The 15,304-nt window shown below is 67.9% G+C and overlaps 1 protein-coding gene across 1 annotated transcript in view; it reads left to right on the forward strand.

Annotated features, from left to right (window-relative positions):
- NOTCH1 (notch receptor 1) overlaps positions 1-15,304 on the forward strand; it is a 45,384-nt gene that overhangs the window by 9,377 nt on the left and 20,703 nt on the right. The window contains exons 3-7 of the mRNA XM_060013759.1: positions 10,725-10,987; positions 11,521-11,859; positions 13,845-13,967; positions 14,479-14,712; positions 15,085-15,240. Coding sequence (XP_059869742.1) covers positions 10,725-10,987; positions 11,521-11,859; positions 13,845-13,967; positions 14,479-14,712; positions 15,085-15,240 — 1,115 coding nt within the window. The remainder of the gene's footprint in view (positions 1-10,724; positions 10,988-11,520; positions 11,860-13,844; positions 13,968-14,478; positions 14,713-15,084; positions 15,241-15,304) is intronic.

Here is a 15,304-nt window from a genome sequence, read left to right on the forward strand (position 1 = left end):
CTGGCTCCCAGCGAGCCTCGATGGGGGTGGGGGATGCCCTGGGGAGGCCTCACCTCCAACGCCTACACGGCGGTTCCCAGCCCTGAGAGTCGCTCGGGCGGGCCGCCAGCCCCCGCCAGCCTTCACCTGGGAGTCCTTGCGGGGCGGGTGCCGGGCGCACAGAGCCCACTCCCACCCCACGGCTGCCCGGGGACAGGTGGGTGCCGGGTGGGAGCCGCTTTCAGCGGCAGTAGGCCAGGCCCAGGCCCAGCTCTGTTGTCGGGACTTTCGCCAAAGAAACGGCCGCATTGTGACCCTGCCGCGCGCAGCCTGGCCTGGCTCCGTGAGGTGGGAGCCTCGTCCCCGCCCGTCCCGCCTGCTCCGTCTGTCACCGGGCTGGGTGTCAGTCGTGTGTCTCTGAAGGGCTTGAATTGGTTGCTCTTCTCAGCTGGGTAAACGGTCCCTCGTCCCTCTGTTGACACTGTGATTTGCTGAACAAACTCTCGCCGCACAGGTGGCACGAAAGGCCAGCCTCACCCAGCCCAGCCGAGGGCTCGTGCAGGCGGGTCCCGCGTCGTCACATGGACCTTAGTGTGAGGGCGGTGGGCCTGGGAGAGGGGCTGAGGGTCTGATACACGCTGGATGGGGGACAGACAGCTGGAGGCTGGGAAGAGCCCCGGCTCTGGGCCTGGTGCCAAGGTGCCGCTCGGGCCCGGGGCCGTCCCCTTCTCCGGGGATCCCTCCCGGCCTCCCGCCTCCTTCACCCCAAGATCATGGGCCAGCACGCGTCACAGCCGAGGGCGGCCCCTCTGCCGAGCCCCGGGGAGGCCCCCGGCCCCGTTTCAGCATCGGCCAGCCTGCTGGGCCCCAGAAGCTGCCGGGAGGTCGTGGCACTGCCCTGGACCCTGGCCGCCCCGGCAGATCGTCGAGGGCCCACGGGGAACGCGTGTGCGAGGAGGTGGGCGGCAGCCTCTGGGAAGATCTGTCAGCACCCCAGCAGCAGGGCCTGGGGCACGGGGACCTGCCTCCCACCATTTCCTCTCTGTTTCGGTTGTTGATAAGCGGAAACTGCACGGTTACTGGAAATGAGAGGTTTGGGGGAGAAGCCAGAGTTTTGAGTATGCGTGTTTTTCCCTGAGAGCTTTTCAGTAAGAGCGATGCTGAGCTAAAGGCCGGGCTAAGGCGGGGACAGGCGGGGGCCTGGCCACACTTCCGCCCCTTGGGGCCTCCGTCTCCCATCCATCCAGAGGGCTGGGGGAGGTGACTACCTCTGGGCCTTCTGGGTCAGCCGAGGGTCTCATTACCCCGCTCCCCAGGCCGGTACCGGCTCCTAGGGGGCGGCCCCAAAGGGCGGGGCTCCCCTCACTTCCTCCTCCGGGGTCAGGATGTCTGGCAGGGCTGTGTGTCCCGGCACCCACCATGGCAGGGGCCCAGGTCATGGTGGCCTCCCCCCGGGTGGTCCAGGGCCCAGGGCACTTGGGTCCAAGTGCCTCCAGCATGGGCACTCGGCAGGTATGTGGTGTGCGCGCCTGGTTGAGGGCTGGAGCCGTGGGCGCGGAGCAGGGAGTGGAGGCAGGTGGGCAGATCCAGGTTTCGGGAAGGCCCGGCTTGCAAGACGCAGGGAGGCTCGGTCTGAGCCGGTTGCCCAGCACTGGGCTTCCCCCGTCCCAGCACGCTGCTCCCGCCTGGCCGGGCTGGGATGGTGCGGCCACGTCCGTAGCGCGGCCTGTGCTGGGCTGTGTGACCTTGGGCTGCTCACTCACCTCTCTGAGCCCCCCTATGAGAAGTATCACAGGTCGGCCCCACGTGGTAGCCCCGTGGATCGATCCCAATGGGACGCGTCAGCGTAGCTTTACTCCACCCTGGAGCTCGTTCCTAACACTCCGAGGCCTCGTCCAGAAAGTTCTCCTGGAGACTAGCCGAGCTCAGGATTTGGGCAGAAGGTCATGCCCCACCCAAGAACCTACTGCTTTCCCCACAGGGAAGAGCCCCCCAGACGGCCCTAGACCCATACCAACTGGCCCAGGATGCCCGGGTGGCCCCAGGACGTGACAGTGCAGGCCTGTCCCACGCAGGCCTGGGTGCAGCTGGCAGGATTCTATCTTCTGGTGTTTCCTGGGCCCCCCGGTGCCTTGGGGACTGTGCTGGGCCTGGGGTGAGAGCAAGGGCTATAAGTGGATGGCCAGGGGTACCATGGGCCCGTGTGCAAGCCTGGGGAGGGGGCACAGGAGCCTGGGGGGCACGGGAGCCTGGTGGTCTGCCTTGGGTGGGGTGGGTGGCGGTGGGCAGGTGGCCTGCCTGAGCTGGGAGGAGGGTCCAGAGAGAGGGGCGCTGGTGGTGGGCCCTGGGATCCCACGGAAGCCTGCGCCCTGTGCTGCGGCTCAGTCAGGGGCCGGCTCTCCTTCGGCCTGGCCTGGGGATGGCTGGCTGTGGCCTCCGTCCCCTCCGTCCCCAGAGCCAGACAGGACAGGAAGGAAGGCCACGCAGGCACTGTGGGTGAGGGTGGTGACAGGTGTCCGGTACTGGTGGGGCCCTCCTGCTGCCTGGAAGGGGTGCGGGGAGCTGGGGCCCAGAGCGGTCCCACCCACCGGCTGGGAGCTCCCCAATTCCCAGGCTTCTCACCCAGACATCCCCCCCCAATCTGGGGTTTTGAGTTTCAGCTGATCTTGTGGGGTTGTAAGAATGCATTGTCTGCTCCGGCCCTCCCGGTCTGGGGAGAGCAGGCGGTCAGGCAAGAAATCCAGGCTGCTGGGGGCAGGGGGCGGGGGACAGCTGGGGCGCAGGGGACCCACACATTCCTTCCCTGCCCAGGGAGCTCCTTCTGGCCCTTTAGCTGCCTCTAGGGGGGCGGCTGTGCTCTGACTGCGCCCTGGTGGCCGGCGTCGGGCCACCCTTGGGGGCAGGAGAGGTTAAGAGCTGAATTCAAATCCAGGTGGTGCCGTGGGCATAACCTGGCTGAGCCCTGCTTTGCTCATCTGTAAAATGGGCCCGGTGTGTCCTTGCAGGGCTGTTTCAAAAGTAAGATGAGATACAGCTGGCAGAGTCCAAGTAGGTCCGGGGAGTGCGGGGGGTGCTGTCCACAGTGTCTTCATTCTGGGACCCATGTCAGGGGGTCCTTGGTGTCCTCCCCCTGCATTCTCGACCAGACGCTGGACACAAGCGGGGCTGCCCCCCGCGTCTGCCCTGGTCAGTGGGAGAGGACAGGAGCGCCGCCGGGCCACCCTTCCCTCTTCCCGAACCTCTGGGACGGCATCTGCTCCTGAGAGCAGAGGCGGGAAGTTGCAGAATGGTTTCTGGCTTTGGTGCGGAGCTCGGTCTGCAGTTGCTGACTTAATTCATCGCGTTTTGGATTAAGCCCTCCCCGTGGCGCCAGGCTGCGCGCGCGTCCACCCCTTCATTGCATCCGAGCGTCTGGGGACGCAGGTCTGGCTCCGTCCTGCTTGGGAGCGGAGGCCCCCGGCAGCTGTGGGGATCCCTGGCAGTAGGGGCGGCAGGCTCGTCCACGTGGGTCTCGGGGCCGTTGGGGTGAGCCCAGGGAAGGACGCCCATTCCAGCCTTTCTCCGGCTTCAGGCTCCATCTTTTGGGGGTGGTTGGTAAATTCCCCCAGCAGAGTGTGGGCGTGGGGGGCAGCAAGCTTTTCTCACACGCCCAGCAGCCCCCGGGGCTCTCTCGGGACAGCCCGTTCCCGGGACACCCTGGCCCCGTTGGCTGTGCCTTTTACAGTGTCTGGGGTGGGGGGGGCTGGCCAAGCAGCGGCCGTCCCTGCCCCATGGGTGGGTCTGGGTTGCCTCTGCCCGCTGCAGCTGGGCCATCTCCGGGAAGCCGCTAGACCTCTGCACCGGCCCTTCCGTCCCTTCAGACGGGCAAGCCACTTCCCACGTCAAGGGTGGGGCAGCTCTGAGCGCCGCGGGGGGCCCTGAGCCACGGGCGGGCATTGTTTTCCCTGCAGTGGGAAAGGTGGCTTCCGTCCCACACACAAAGGGTTTCCCCGTGCTCCAGCACTTCCTATTTCCAGCATATTTTAAACCATCCAGAGATGCAACTTGGGAGAAAGATTCTAGACAAAGAGCGGAGAGTGCTGGGAGCAGCTGCGGGGGCCCAGTGCGCTCCACACCCCGCCCTACCCCGGGGCCAGGTCTCCTCCTCGGCTGCTGCTGCCACTCCGGGCTGGGGACCACTGTTGTTCGGGGTTGGGGTCTGTCTGCACCAGACCTGGCTGGTCCCTTTCCAGGGTCCCCCATCCCTCTGCAGCCCTGACTGCCCTTCTCCTCCTTCCCGACGCCCTGGGAGCCAGGGCAGGGACCCCCCCACCCCCCGCCCCGCCACCGCCCCACGCAGCTCTGAGCTGCCCCAGCCCAGCGGCTGCACAGGCTGGAGGGAGACCACAGCTCTGCCAGCTCTGGTGGGCCCCCCTGCAGTCACTTCCTGGGGCAGTGGGGCGGCAGGTCGGGCAAGGGGGCAGCAGTCCCACACTGTAGCCTCCAGACGCATGGAGGGCCGACCACGCTCCGGGCTGACCCGGCACACCCCACCTGACCCGTGCCCTGATGCAGGAGGGGGCAGAGATGAGGGGAGTGCAGAGGGCCATCTTCCAGGCACCCGGCACACCCCACCTGACGCGTGCCCTGATGCAGAAGGGGGCAGAGATGAGGGGAGTGCAGAGGGCCATCTTCCAGGGACCCGGCACACCCCACCTGAGCCGTGCCCTGATGCAGAAGGGGGCAGAGATGAGGGCAGTGCAGAGGGCCATCTTCCAGGGACCCGGCACACCCCACCTGAGCCGTGCCCTGATGCAGAAGGGGGCAGAGATGAGGGGAGTGCAGAGGGCCATCTTCCAGGTGGCCCTCGGGCACAGCAGAGTCACAGCTGGGACCCAGCCTGCCCCTCAGACCGGTATCTGGACAGAGGACCCTGCAGGCTTGAGAGAAACCTGGGGACGTTGCCTGCTGTGGCTCTTCGTCCTGGGGGCTTTGGGGAGCTGAGGGCAAGGGGCCGTCGGAGTCACTGGGCGCCCTCGCACCCTGGCTCTCGTGTCTCCCCGGGGGGCTCTGTTCCCCGGAGCTGAGCTGTCCTGGCTCTTCCCAGTGAGGAAGGACCCCAGGACCCCGGGTGGGCGCAGTGGGGGTGGCCAGCAGGTGTCACCGAGCACGCACCCACACCTGCCGTGAGCACGTCATCCATTAGCAGCTGGTGCCTCCTGGAAGGTGTGACCCCTCAACTGGGATATGGGGGGCCTTGGACTGGCCTCTGCCCAAAGGAGCCCAGGACCGCCCCCCCACACCTTGGCCAGGAACACAGTTGGGCTCCTTGGCCCCGCCCCCTCTAGGGGAGGAGTTGGGGACCCAGAGTCTGGAGCCCCCCTGTCCTGCTCTCTCCTGGCCTCAGTCTCCCTGTTCAGTCTGCAGGTGGCCCCAGTCGCCTGGGCTGGGACAGGGGTCTCAGAACCTCCCGGCCAAGCTGCCCAGGGGTGGGCGGGCCTGCCTGCCTGGTGGAGGGCCTTAGTGCCCTTTGTTCAGTGCCACGGACCACCTCTGGGGAGGAGTGCGGGTACCAAGATGAGCCACCCATGCTCCCTGGCCCCCGTCATCAGGGGCCCTGGTGACACTGGGTTGGAGGCTCCTGGGCAGAAAGCCTGTGAGAGGAGGCTGTGCTGGTGTGGGGAAAGGGCTTCTCGGCCGGAACCCCCTGCAGGCAGAGCTGGGCCAGGCTATGGGGTGGGAGGGGCCTTCGGCTGTGGGACCCACAACTTGGGGACGGGACCCCAGGTCCTGACTCAGCCTCCCTGGGAGCAGGCGGCTTGGTGGCCCCCAGCTTGGGGGCGGGTGTTTGGGAAGGGTAACACCCCCACACACACCTTTGTTGCTTGTGAGTAACCACGCTGCCCTCTGCGGCCAGAGGAAACTTTGGACTTCGGAGGTGGCGGGAAGATGGGCTGGAACGGACGCTGGTGGAGGGGCTGTCCCAGGGGCAGGCACGGGGAGTCTGCCTTCCCTGCTACTCCAGAGCCAGGTGGAGCCAGGTGAGAACAGGATGGCTGCAATCAGCCGGGGGCTCCTTCCCCCTGGGGCTCGGGATGCAGGCTGCCTGCCTGGGGGGCCAGGGCCCAGGGACCTGCGGAGCTGTCCCTTTCTGTGTTGGGTGGCACGGCCCCTGCCCACCTTTGGGGTGCAGGCTCCGCGCCCTGCAGATGTGGCCTCCGGCAGGGGTTACAAGCTCGTCCTGCACACCCCGGCCCCCAGGCAGCGTGGGGTGGGGGGGGCCCTCTGTGCCTGGGGAGCCCTTGTGTCCCTCACGGCTTTCCTTAAACAGGCGCACCTCCCTTGGTGCAGCGAACATGTTCCCAGAGACACATCGGTGAATTGCGTGCAGATCAAATCCATTAGTGCTGGCTAGAGCGAGAGTCTCCTCTGCCCACATGGCCAGGTTGCCTCTGCGTGGGGCCTTCTGTGAGCCCACGCAGTCCCCTCGACCCCCTGCCCGCACTCACAGGAAGCCGAGGCCCGGGCAGGCGGGGCACACCGCAGAGCCGGGGCTGGCAGAGCGGAAGGAGGCCCCTCTCGGCCCCCAAAGTCCCTTTGACCGAACTGTGTCTCACCCACCCATTGGGGGAGCCCCCAGGATGGCCCTCCCTGGGGCACCTCTGTCCCTCCTGCAGAAGGAAGGAGGGCAGCGGCACATCACTGATCCCCTGCCCCCCCCCCACCTCCCGTCCCGGCCAGGGTGCAGGGCCCGTGCTCACCCCTGGCTCTGCCCCACTGGACCGTAAACTCCTTGAGGGCAGAACTGAGTAAATCCCTCCTCAGTACTGAGTCCCTCCCCCTTGGAACTGAGGGGAGGAGGGAGCTGTCATCTGTCCCCTGGGGGCAGCAGATGGCCTGCTTAACTTAGAAAGGAAAACAGCACAATTTAGAATTAGTCCCGGGTGAAAGGGTGAAAGGTCGAGGCAACATCTGCGTCGGGATGTTTCTTTCCGGGGTTGCATTTCTGTGGAGCGGGCTGGCTGGTGGGGTGTGGCAGGGAGGGCCGAGCAGCACAGTGGACACAGAGCTCCAGGCCGGCGGGACCGCGGCCATTTGGCGCTCCTCCGGGGGTGGGGGTGGGGGTGGGTGCGGGCAGAGCCGCTGTGGGGGGAGCCGGCCCCTCTGCAGCCCCTCTCCTGGGGCCTTCAGCCCCACCTGTCACTCACCTGCCGCTGGCCAGGTGGGGCCAGGACAGGTCACCCCGGCCAGATGGCCAGGTTGTGTGTGGGTGGGAGAGAAGGCCAGCGGAGGGGCAGGTGCTGGGGTGACCTCCTTCCGGAGGGGAGCAAGGAACGGGGAGCCATCGTGGGCCCCGGCTGCCGGGGGTGGGTCCTATCCCGTCTGCAGGAGGCTCGTGCCCCGCCCCCCCCCCCCCCCCCCGTCTCGGGTTCTCCACACGGCCCCCGACGGCCCCTGGCCTGGAATCGCACGGCAGGTGTTGGGTGTGACCTCCCTCTCCAAGCCCGGGCACCTGTCCCCGCCGGGCACTTACACTGACCTGCCAGGACAGGTGTCGGGGACAGAATGGCCGAGAGGGCCTTGCTCGCTGGTGCTGGTGGCCTTGCCCCTGCCTGAGCAGCCTCACGGGCCTTCCGCCTTCTTAGGGACGGGTCGGTGCCGTGGGGGCCTCCCCAGGAAGCCCAGCACTGCAGCCAGGATAGGAGAGAGGTGCAGACAGGTCCAGGGGACAGAGGGGGCATGGCTGGAGGCTGGCCAGAGCAGGGACAGGACTGGGGGGGGGAGGGCGCTGGGGAGCGGCCTCCGGGACTGGCTGAAAGCTGCTCTGCCACCCCCCACCACCCCCCAGGCCCAGACCCTGCCCGCCTGGCTCAGGGCTTCCTCCCTCCCAGCTGAGGCTCCTGGCCAGACCCTGGTCGTACCTCACACCCCACGAAGCACCTGCCTCGGCAGTCCTACCCCCGGAGGCTGCCCCTCCCTCTGGCCCTGCCCATCCCCTGGCTGGGGTGCTGGTGGACGGTGGCCAGGCCTGGGCCCAGCCCCGGAGCCGGCCCGGATGGGCAGCATGCCTTCACGGCAGCGTCCACCAGGCCTGGGCGGGAGTGGGGAGGACAATGGGCCCCTCAGCTGCCGCCTTCCCCCACAGAGGGGCCTCCCTGGCTCCTGCCCCGCCCACTGGGTTGGCGGCCGCCGCGCCCGGCCGACAGCAGCTGCTGCCCGCGTACCCAGCCACAGGCGCACCTGCTCCCCAGCTGCCCTTTGTCCGCGCTGCCGACGCCTGATTTACTGGGTGCGTTTTCCCTCTTGCCGGCCCAGCATGATACAGCCTTACTGGCCGGGATGCCCCCGGTCCAGGCGGATTCTCCCACAGTCCTCCACGTTAGGCTCCCCACTCAGGCTGGGACGGAGGGGGGCTGGTTCGGGAGCACACTGCCCCATGGCTGGAGGGTGTGGGGTTGTGCCTCCGAGTGCGCCCTTCTGGTCCACTTGGGAACACGGCTCCAGCGGTGGCAGGCCCCGGGGTGCCCGCCCCCACCCCCGGGACCAATGATGGAGGCCTCGCCTACGAGAAGGACGGTGCTGGGCAGCCTCGTGTGGATTCCCCTGAAAGCCGTGGGGCGGGCCCGCCTCATCTCGCCCGTGCGGGTGGGCTTCCCTCCCCTTGGAGCTGGCGGGATGGGGGCAGGGCCCAGAGGCGAGAGGGAGGCGTGGACAGGACTGGCTCCCATCCCGCTTCGATGACCAGGCACCCTCAGTGCAGCACCCACCGCCTGCCTGCTCCGTCAGTAGCTGGGGAAGAAAAAAGAGCCTTTTCTCCAAGTGGGAGCCGTGGCCAGCTCCCGCCTGACAATGGAGGGCATTGAGAGGTGGCGGAGGTGCTGCCTCCTGGGTCTCCCCCCTCCCACCCCCGGGGCTCTGGGTTCCCAGTGCCACTCGGGCCGGAACCAGGCGGGCTGTAACTGGATCCACGCACAGTGGGGGTCACACCGCCTTCCCCAGGCTCTGGGGTGTGGCCTTGCAGGAGCCAAGGTGCCAGGGCGCCAGCGGCACGGGGGCCGCGTGCTGGGGTCTGTGCCCCTCGCGAGGAGCCAGCCACCCCCCGCTCCCTGAGCGGGCTGGCTCGGGCCTGAGTTACCTCCCCCGGACCCCTCCCAGAGGGCAGCTGGTTTTCTTTAAGCCAGTTGGTTTGGGGCTTTCGGCTTCTGGCAGCAGATGGTGGGCCGGAGTGGCCATTGCGCGTCCTCCCCGCCGGCCCTACCCAAGCCACAGCCACAGATAAAAGGCTTCAGGGAGACAGATGCCTCCCAGGCCAAGGGGACAGGGGAGCAGCCCAGCTGCTGAGAAACGCACAGACCCCGGCCGCCCGAAACCGCCACCGCCAGCCCTGGGGAAGGGCCTCTCCAGGGGCCGCCCCTCCCCTTCTTCCCTGTGCGACTTTGCTTTTAGCCCCCGGGGCAGGCAGGTGGGGAGGGGGGGGGCTGGCATTTGTCGGGGGCAGGGGTTCTGGTGGGCTCTGGAAGGTGGGATGGTCCGGGCTCAGGAGGGCCCTCTCTTCATCCAGGGGAGCCCAGGCTCCTGGCAGCACCCCCTGCTGCCCCGCCAGGCGGGAGGAGGCTCCGCCCACAGGTGCCCAGAGCTGTGGGCCCAGCGTTGGGGCCGCCTTCTCAGGCTGCTGCAGGCTGGGGGCGTTGCCGCTGGGAAGAGTGATGCCTGGCTGGTCCCAGAGCCTTTCCTGAGATTTTTCCTCGAGTGCAAGGCCGCGAGGTGACTTCGCAGGGCAGTTTATGGCCCAGCCCCCAGAAGCCGAGGCGACAGGGGGCCAAGGGGGGCCCTGGGGTGGGGATGGCAGGCGCTGAGCCCTTCCCTGCAGGGAACGCGTGGCCCCAGGCCTGGCACCAGGAGGGCGGCAGCCTGCCTCCCCTGCCCCAGTCACAGCCTGGGCAGTGAGTACCCGGGGAGCGTGCCGGCCTGCCAGAGCGGTGGTCCTCCTGGACCCCGGCTTCTCCAGCCGGGCAGCGGGTGCCTCTGCTCCTGGCTGGCGTTGCGTGGACCTCTGTCGCGAAGCCTTGACCCCCGCACAATGGAAAAGCCGTGTCTGGGTGCTATGTGTGGGTGGGGATGGGTGCTGACCAGCACGGCCCCCAACGCATCAGACCCCTGACAAAGAACTCCACGTCGCGAAGAAAACGGGAAGCCAGGCCACGTCGTGTTGGCAGTCGTTTCCACGTTTGCTATCCTATTGATGTTGAAAGAAAAAAAGCTGTGAACTCTTTTATTAACCAAATAATGCACGTTCATTACCGAAAAGCTAAAGAGGAGAGAAAGCAGACAGCCCCCCGAAACTAAAGATTTTACCGAGCGCTGCTCCCCTCGGCAGAGAATGGCCGTGTCTGCCCGTGTGGTCCCCTTCTCGGTGGCTTGCCAGGGTGCAGACACGTGCCCCCGTGAGTTCTGAAACCTACGCCGGCGCCCACCGGACACTCTGGTCTCTAGTTTCTCCAATTAACATAATCACTTTTCTTTATGGAGGTGAAATTCACTTAATATAAAATTAACCACTTAAAAGCGTACAGTTCAGTGGCCTTTGGCACACTAGTGATATTGGGCAACCCCCGCTCCCTCTGGTCCCAGAACTTCCCCTCTCTCCTCGCGGGGCCTCACCCGGCTGTGCCCGCTGCCCGGGGTGGGGCCCCACCGACGCCGGGGCTGGTGGCGGGCGGCTGGCTGGGGAGCGGGCACTCACCGCCCCGGTGTGTCTGCCGCAGCTGCAGCGGAGCCTTTGCGGGCCAGCGATGCCAGGCGCCCAACCCCTGCCTCAGCGCCCCCTGCAAGAACGGCGGGACGTGCCACACGGTGGAGCGCGACGGCCTTGTGGACTACGCCTGCCGCTGCCGCCTGGGCCTCTCGGGGCCGCTGTGCCTGACGCCCCGCGACCATGCCTGCCTCGCCAGCCCCTGCCTCAACGGCGGCACCTGCGACTTGCTGACTCTCACCGAGTACAAGTGCCTCTGCCCCCCGGGCTGGTCAGGTGAGGACGCCGGCGGGAGACGCGGCTGTGGCGCTCGCGAGGGGTGGGCAGGCCCCGGCCCTCCCCCAGCTGCCCGCACAGCAGTTGCCGGCCCGTCTGTGTGGCTGGGGAGGGCTCTGCTCGGCCGTTGGGGTCTGTGATCCAGAAGTGGCGCAGAGCCCCCCCCCCCCCGGAGGGTCCCCACGCCCCTCTCCAGCCCTGGAGGGCCCCACCCCTGCCCGCCTCTGTGAGCAAAGCGGACACTCCCACCTCCCTCCTGCCAGGAGTGCAGGCCCCCCCTTCAGGAGCCGTGACGTCACTGCGGGCACCAGAGTTTAAGAACACGGGCTCTGGAGGGGCGCCTGCCGCCGTGCATCCTGCGACGGTCACTCAGCCCCTAAGCTGTCGGGGTCCTGAGGTGTCAGGAGCCGACGCCGTGGGGCCCATCCCCGGCGGGCACCTCCGTGGTGCCTGGAGGCCGCCCCCGGCTCTTGGGACGGCCTGGCTCGGGGAGCAGGGAGGCCGGCTGACCCCCTTCGCCCCTCCCCCGCCAGGGAAGACATGCCAGCAGGCGGACCCCTGCGCCTCCAACCCCTGTGCCAACGGGGGCCAGTGCCTGCCCTTCGAGGCCTCGTACATCTGCGGCTGCCCACCCGGCTTCCACGGCCCCACCTGCAGGCAGGACGTCAACGAGTGCAGCCAGAACCCCGGGCTCTGCCACCACGGTGGCACCTGCCACAATGAGGTCGGTTCCTACCGCTGCGCCTGCCGCGCCACCCACACCGGCCCCCACTGCGAGCTGCCCTACGTGCCCTGCAGCCCCTCCCCCTGCCAGAACGGGGGCACCTGCCGCCCCACGGGGGACACCGCCCACGAATGCGCCTGCCTGCCAGGTACCGCCCGCTGCCCCCTGCTGGGGGTGGCCGTGCTCCCCCTGCCTGGTGGGAGGGCGGGGGGTGCCCAGGGCGGAGGGAGCACAGGGCTGGAGCGGGGCCGGCTGGGCCTGGGGTTGGACGTCCACTGGGCGTGGGCGATTGGAAGGCAGCCTTGGGTGTGGTGTAGGGGCGGGGCTGGAATGGGGGCCACCCATTAGGCACCTGCCCACCCACTTCTGCCCGCGGACGGGTCCGCTGTGACCAGACGGCTGGGCCCATGACCCCCGATGCTCCTCCCCTGCCGCCAGCCTTCTCCAGGCCACTCAGGAACCCCCGAATCTTGAGCTCCCTGGGACCACGTGCACGTTATAGAACTCTCCACGGCAGCAGGGAGCACCCTCCCTCGTGCGGCCCCCGGGCTTCCCCTGTGTCCCCGAGGTGGGGCTGGGGCTTATGCGTCACTTGCCCCAGCGGTGGCCCTTCCTCCTGGCCCCGCTGGTCTCCCACCAGTGGGGCGACAGTGGCGGGCACAGCCCCCCACCCCCCAGCAGCTCCACTGTCCCTGTTGTGTGTCCCACACTTGCCACTGTAGTTTTCATCTGAGTCAGTTTTGCTGCCGGTGATCTAAAAATACTGGTAACGACAAAGAGGTTTGAAGAGCTCTCGTCTGTCGTCTGCGCACTGGTGGTTAGGCGGTTAGGCAGGAACGAGGAAGGGAAGGGTGTTTCAGGAGGGGGGCGGGATGAGGTTTGGGTGCTGGAGGGGAGCCCAGGGTCTGGCGGACCCAGGGGTGAGCCGAGGGTCGCCCCAGCCCCCATGCTGCCGCAGCCCAGCTCGGCCCCTGCAAAGAGGAAGTGCTCTGCCCGCCCACCGTCCATGAGCCCCGGGCCTTGTCACTGCAGCGGCCGCCTCTGCGTGCAGACGCCGGGCGCATGCACTTCCTGCGTGTCAGTGGCGCTCCCCTCGCCGCCTGCCTGCCGCGGCGCTGCTGGCCACCCGGCTGGGCTGCTCAGCTGTCCACAGGGGGCTGGGCCAGGCGTGCCTCCCGGTTCTGGGTTCAAATGCCTTCTTGGTGGTTGTGGGACCCCAGGCCTGGGACCTTGTGTCTAGCCACGTGGGTCAAGCGGGGCTGTGGAGGTGGGCGGAGTGGGGGGCCAGCCAGCGGATGCTGCACACCTGGGGCAGGTGTGGCCCCACCTGGGGGGGGTGAGGTGAGACCCAGCCCGCTTTAGAACTCACCCTCCAAGGCCAGGGAGAAGCAGCGCTTCCGGCCCACCGCATACAAGGGGGTCTGGAGTGAGGGCTCCGGGCTCCCGTGCGGGGGCCTCAGAGGGAGGGGCAGGAGGGAGTCCAAAGGCACCCCGGGAGGAGCACTAATCAATAACTGGCTGCAGGTTGGGCTACGACCAGACGCCCCTTTCTGGGTTGATTATTGAACCAGCGGGAGTTGAATGGATTAATAGCTAACTGGCTGGCCACGGAGCTGGCGCTGCAGAGGCGGGCCCAGGCTGGGGGAGGATGTGGGCCCTGCTTGGGGCGCCCCCGGGCCCAGTGCAGCCCCTGCAAGGCGGGGTGTCTGTGGCCACACACGGGGGTGTTGCAGAGAACCCCCAGCGTGGGGCGAGCCAGCAGACGGCGCCCAGTTGCTGGAGCCACTACACAGAACGTCTTTTACAGCAGAACCTCTAGAACCCTGTAATCCCGAGTCCCTGTCTGTTCAGCCGGCTCTTTACAGAATGATTCCTTAGAGAGGAGTGTGTCGCCTGTCCCGGTCACAGGAGTGGGAAGGGTGGGGCGTGGACCCCCGAGGGTTGTGAGGCAGCGGGCAGCACAGGGTAGGCCATGGAGGGACAGCTCTCTGTCCAGAGTAGGGTGTCGTGGGTGCAGCCAGGAAGGTGCCAGAGGCCAGGTTGAGCGTGGCAGGGAAGGTGAGGGCCGGGACGCGCGCTGCCCAGCCCCGTGGGGAGGCTTGACCGGGCCCCCGGCTCCCCCCTGCCACACAGGCTTCACCGGCCAGAACTGCGAGGCAAACATTGACGACTGTCCAGGAAACAACTGCAAGAACGGAGGCGCCTGCGTGGACGGCGTGAACACTTACAACTGCCGCTGCCCCCCGGAGTGGACAGGTGCATGCACGGGGAGGCCTGGGTGGGCACCACCACTGCTGGAGCACACGCACGTGGCGGGCCAGAGGGGGGCCGAGAACCTGGTCCAGGCCGGCAGGGATTCCGGAGTGACCAGGGGCTGCCCCGCCGCCGGGCTCCCAGGCCTCCGCCCCAGCAGCCAGCACGGATGTGGCAGCAGCTGGTCTGTGCGGGCCATTTGCAGCCTGGCCCCGGACAGCCCTGAGCCAGAATCAGGTCCCCAGTTTGAGCCCAGCTGCTGGGCAGGACACGGGGACGCTGGCCGGTAGGACGCCGGCCCCGCCCACAGATGAGCGTGGACCCCAGTGCACCTGTGCCCGCACAGCAGCCAGATGAGAGCCCCCTCTGGCGCCAGGGGTGCAGGGGAAGGAGTGATTCAGGCTGGCGGCAGGTGGAGGAGTCATGAGGGAAGGCTTCCTGGTGGAGGGGGCCCTGCGCCCCGAGGGGGAGGGTCTGGAGGCGCCGCCTGGCCCGACGGTCCCGGCCCCCGCAGGTCAGCACTGCACCGAGGATGTGGACGAGTGCCAGCTCATGCCGAACGCCTGCCAGAACGGCGGGACCTGCCACAATGCCCACGGCGGCTACAACTGCGTGTGTGTCAACGGCTGGACAGGCGAGGACTGCAGCGAGAATATCGATGACTGCGCCAGTGCCTCCTGCTTCCACGGTGCCACCTGCCATGACCGCGTGGCCTCCTTCTACTGCGAGTGTCCCCACGGCCGCACGGGTGAGCGCCGACGAGGCGGGTTCTCGCTGCCCTCGCCCGGCGGTGGGCCCCCTCGGGTCAGGGCTCGCGTGCGTGGCCTTGCACAGACACACGGACTGCAGCTTTGCGGGGCCCGTGAGGGTGACCCCAAAAGGGGCCTTTCTGGGGTGAAGGGGCTGGCGGGGCTGGGGCGTTGCCTGCCGTCAGGGCTGCTGGCAGCGAACCTCCTGGAGTGACTCGGGCGTCATGGGACGCTCCACAGGGTCACTAGCAGCGGCACAGTGCGGGGGGGCCCTCCCTGGGTAGCCAGGCGGGGGTGGACCGCGGCTGTGGGCAGCCCGCGTCCCCAGGCCGGGGGCAGCGCCTCGGCTGACCCCCGCCGCCCGTGTCCAGGCCTGCTGTGCCACCTCAACGACGCCTGCATCAGCAACCCCTGCAACGAGGGCTCCAACTGCGACACCAACCCCGTCAACGGCAAGGCCATCTGCACCTGCCCCTCGGGCTACACGGGGCCGGCCTGCAGCCAGGACGTGGACGAGTGCTCGCTGGGTACGGGCGGCCGAGGGGGCAGCCAGGGCGCTGGGAACCTGGTGGAAATAGTCTGATGGGGGAG

The sequence above is a fragment of the Delphinus delphis genome, chromosome 6 (assembly GCF_949987515.2).
Source record: "Delphinus delphis chromosome 6, mDelDel1.2, whole genome shotgun sequence".
In the NCBI taxonomy this organism is placed as follows: domain Eukaryota; kingdom Metazoa; phylum Chordata; class Mammalia; order Artiodactyla; family Delphinidae; genus Delphinus; species Delphinus delphis.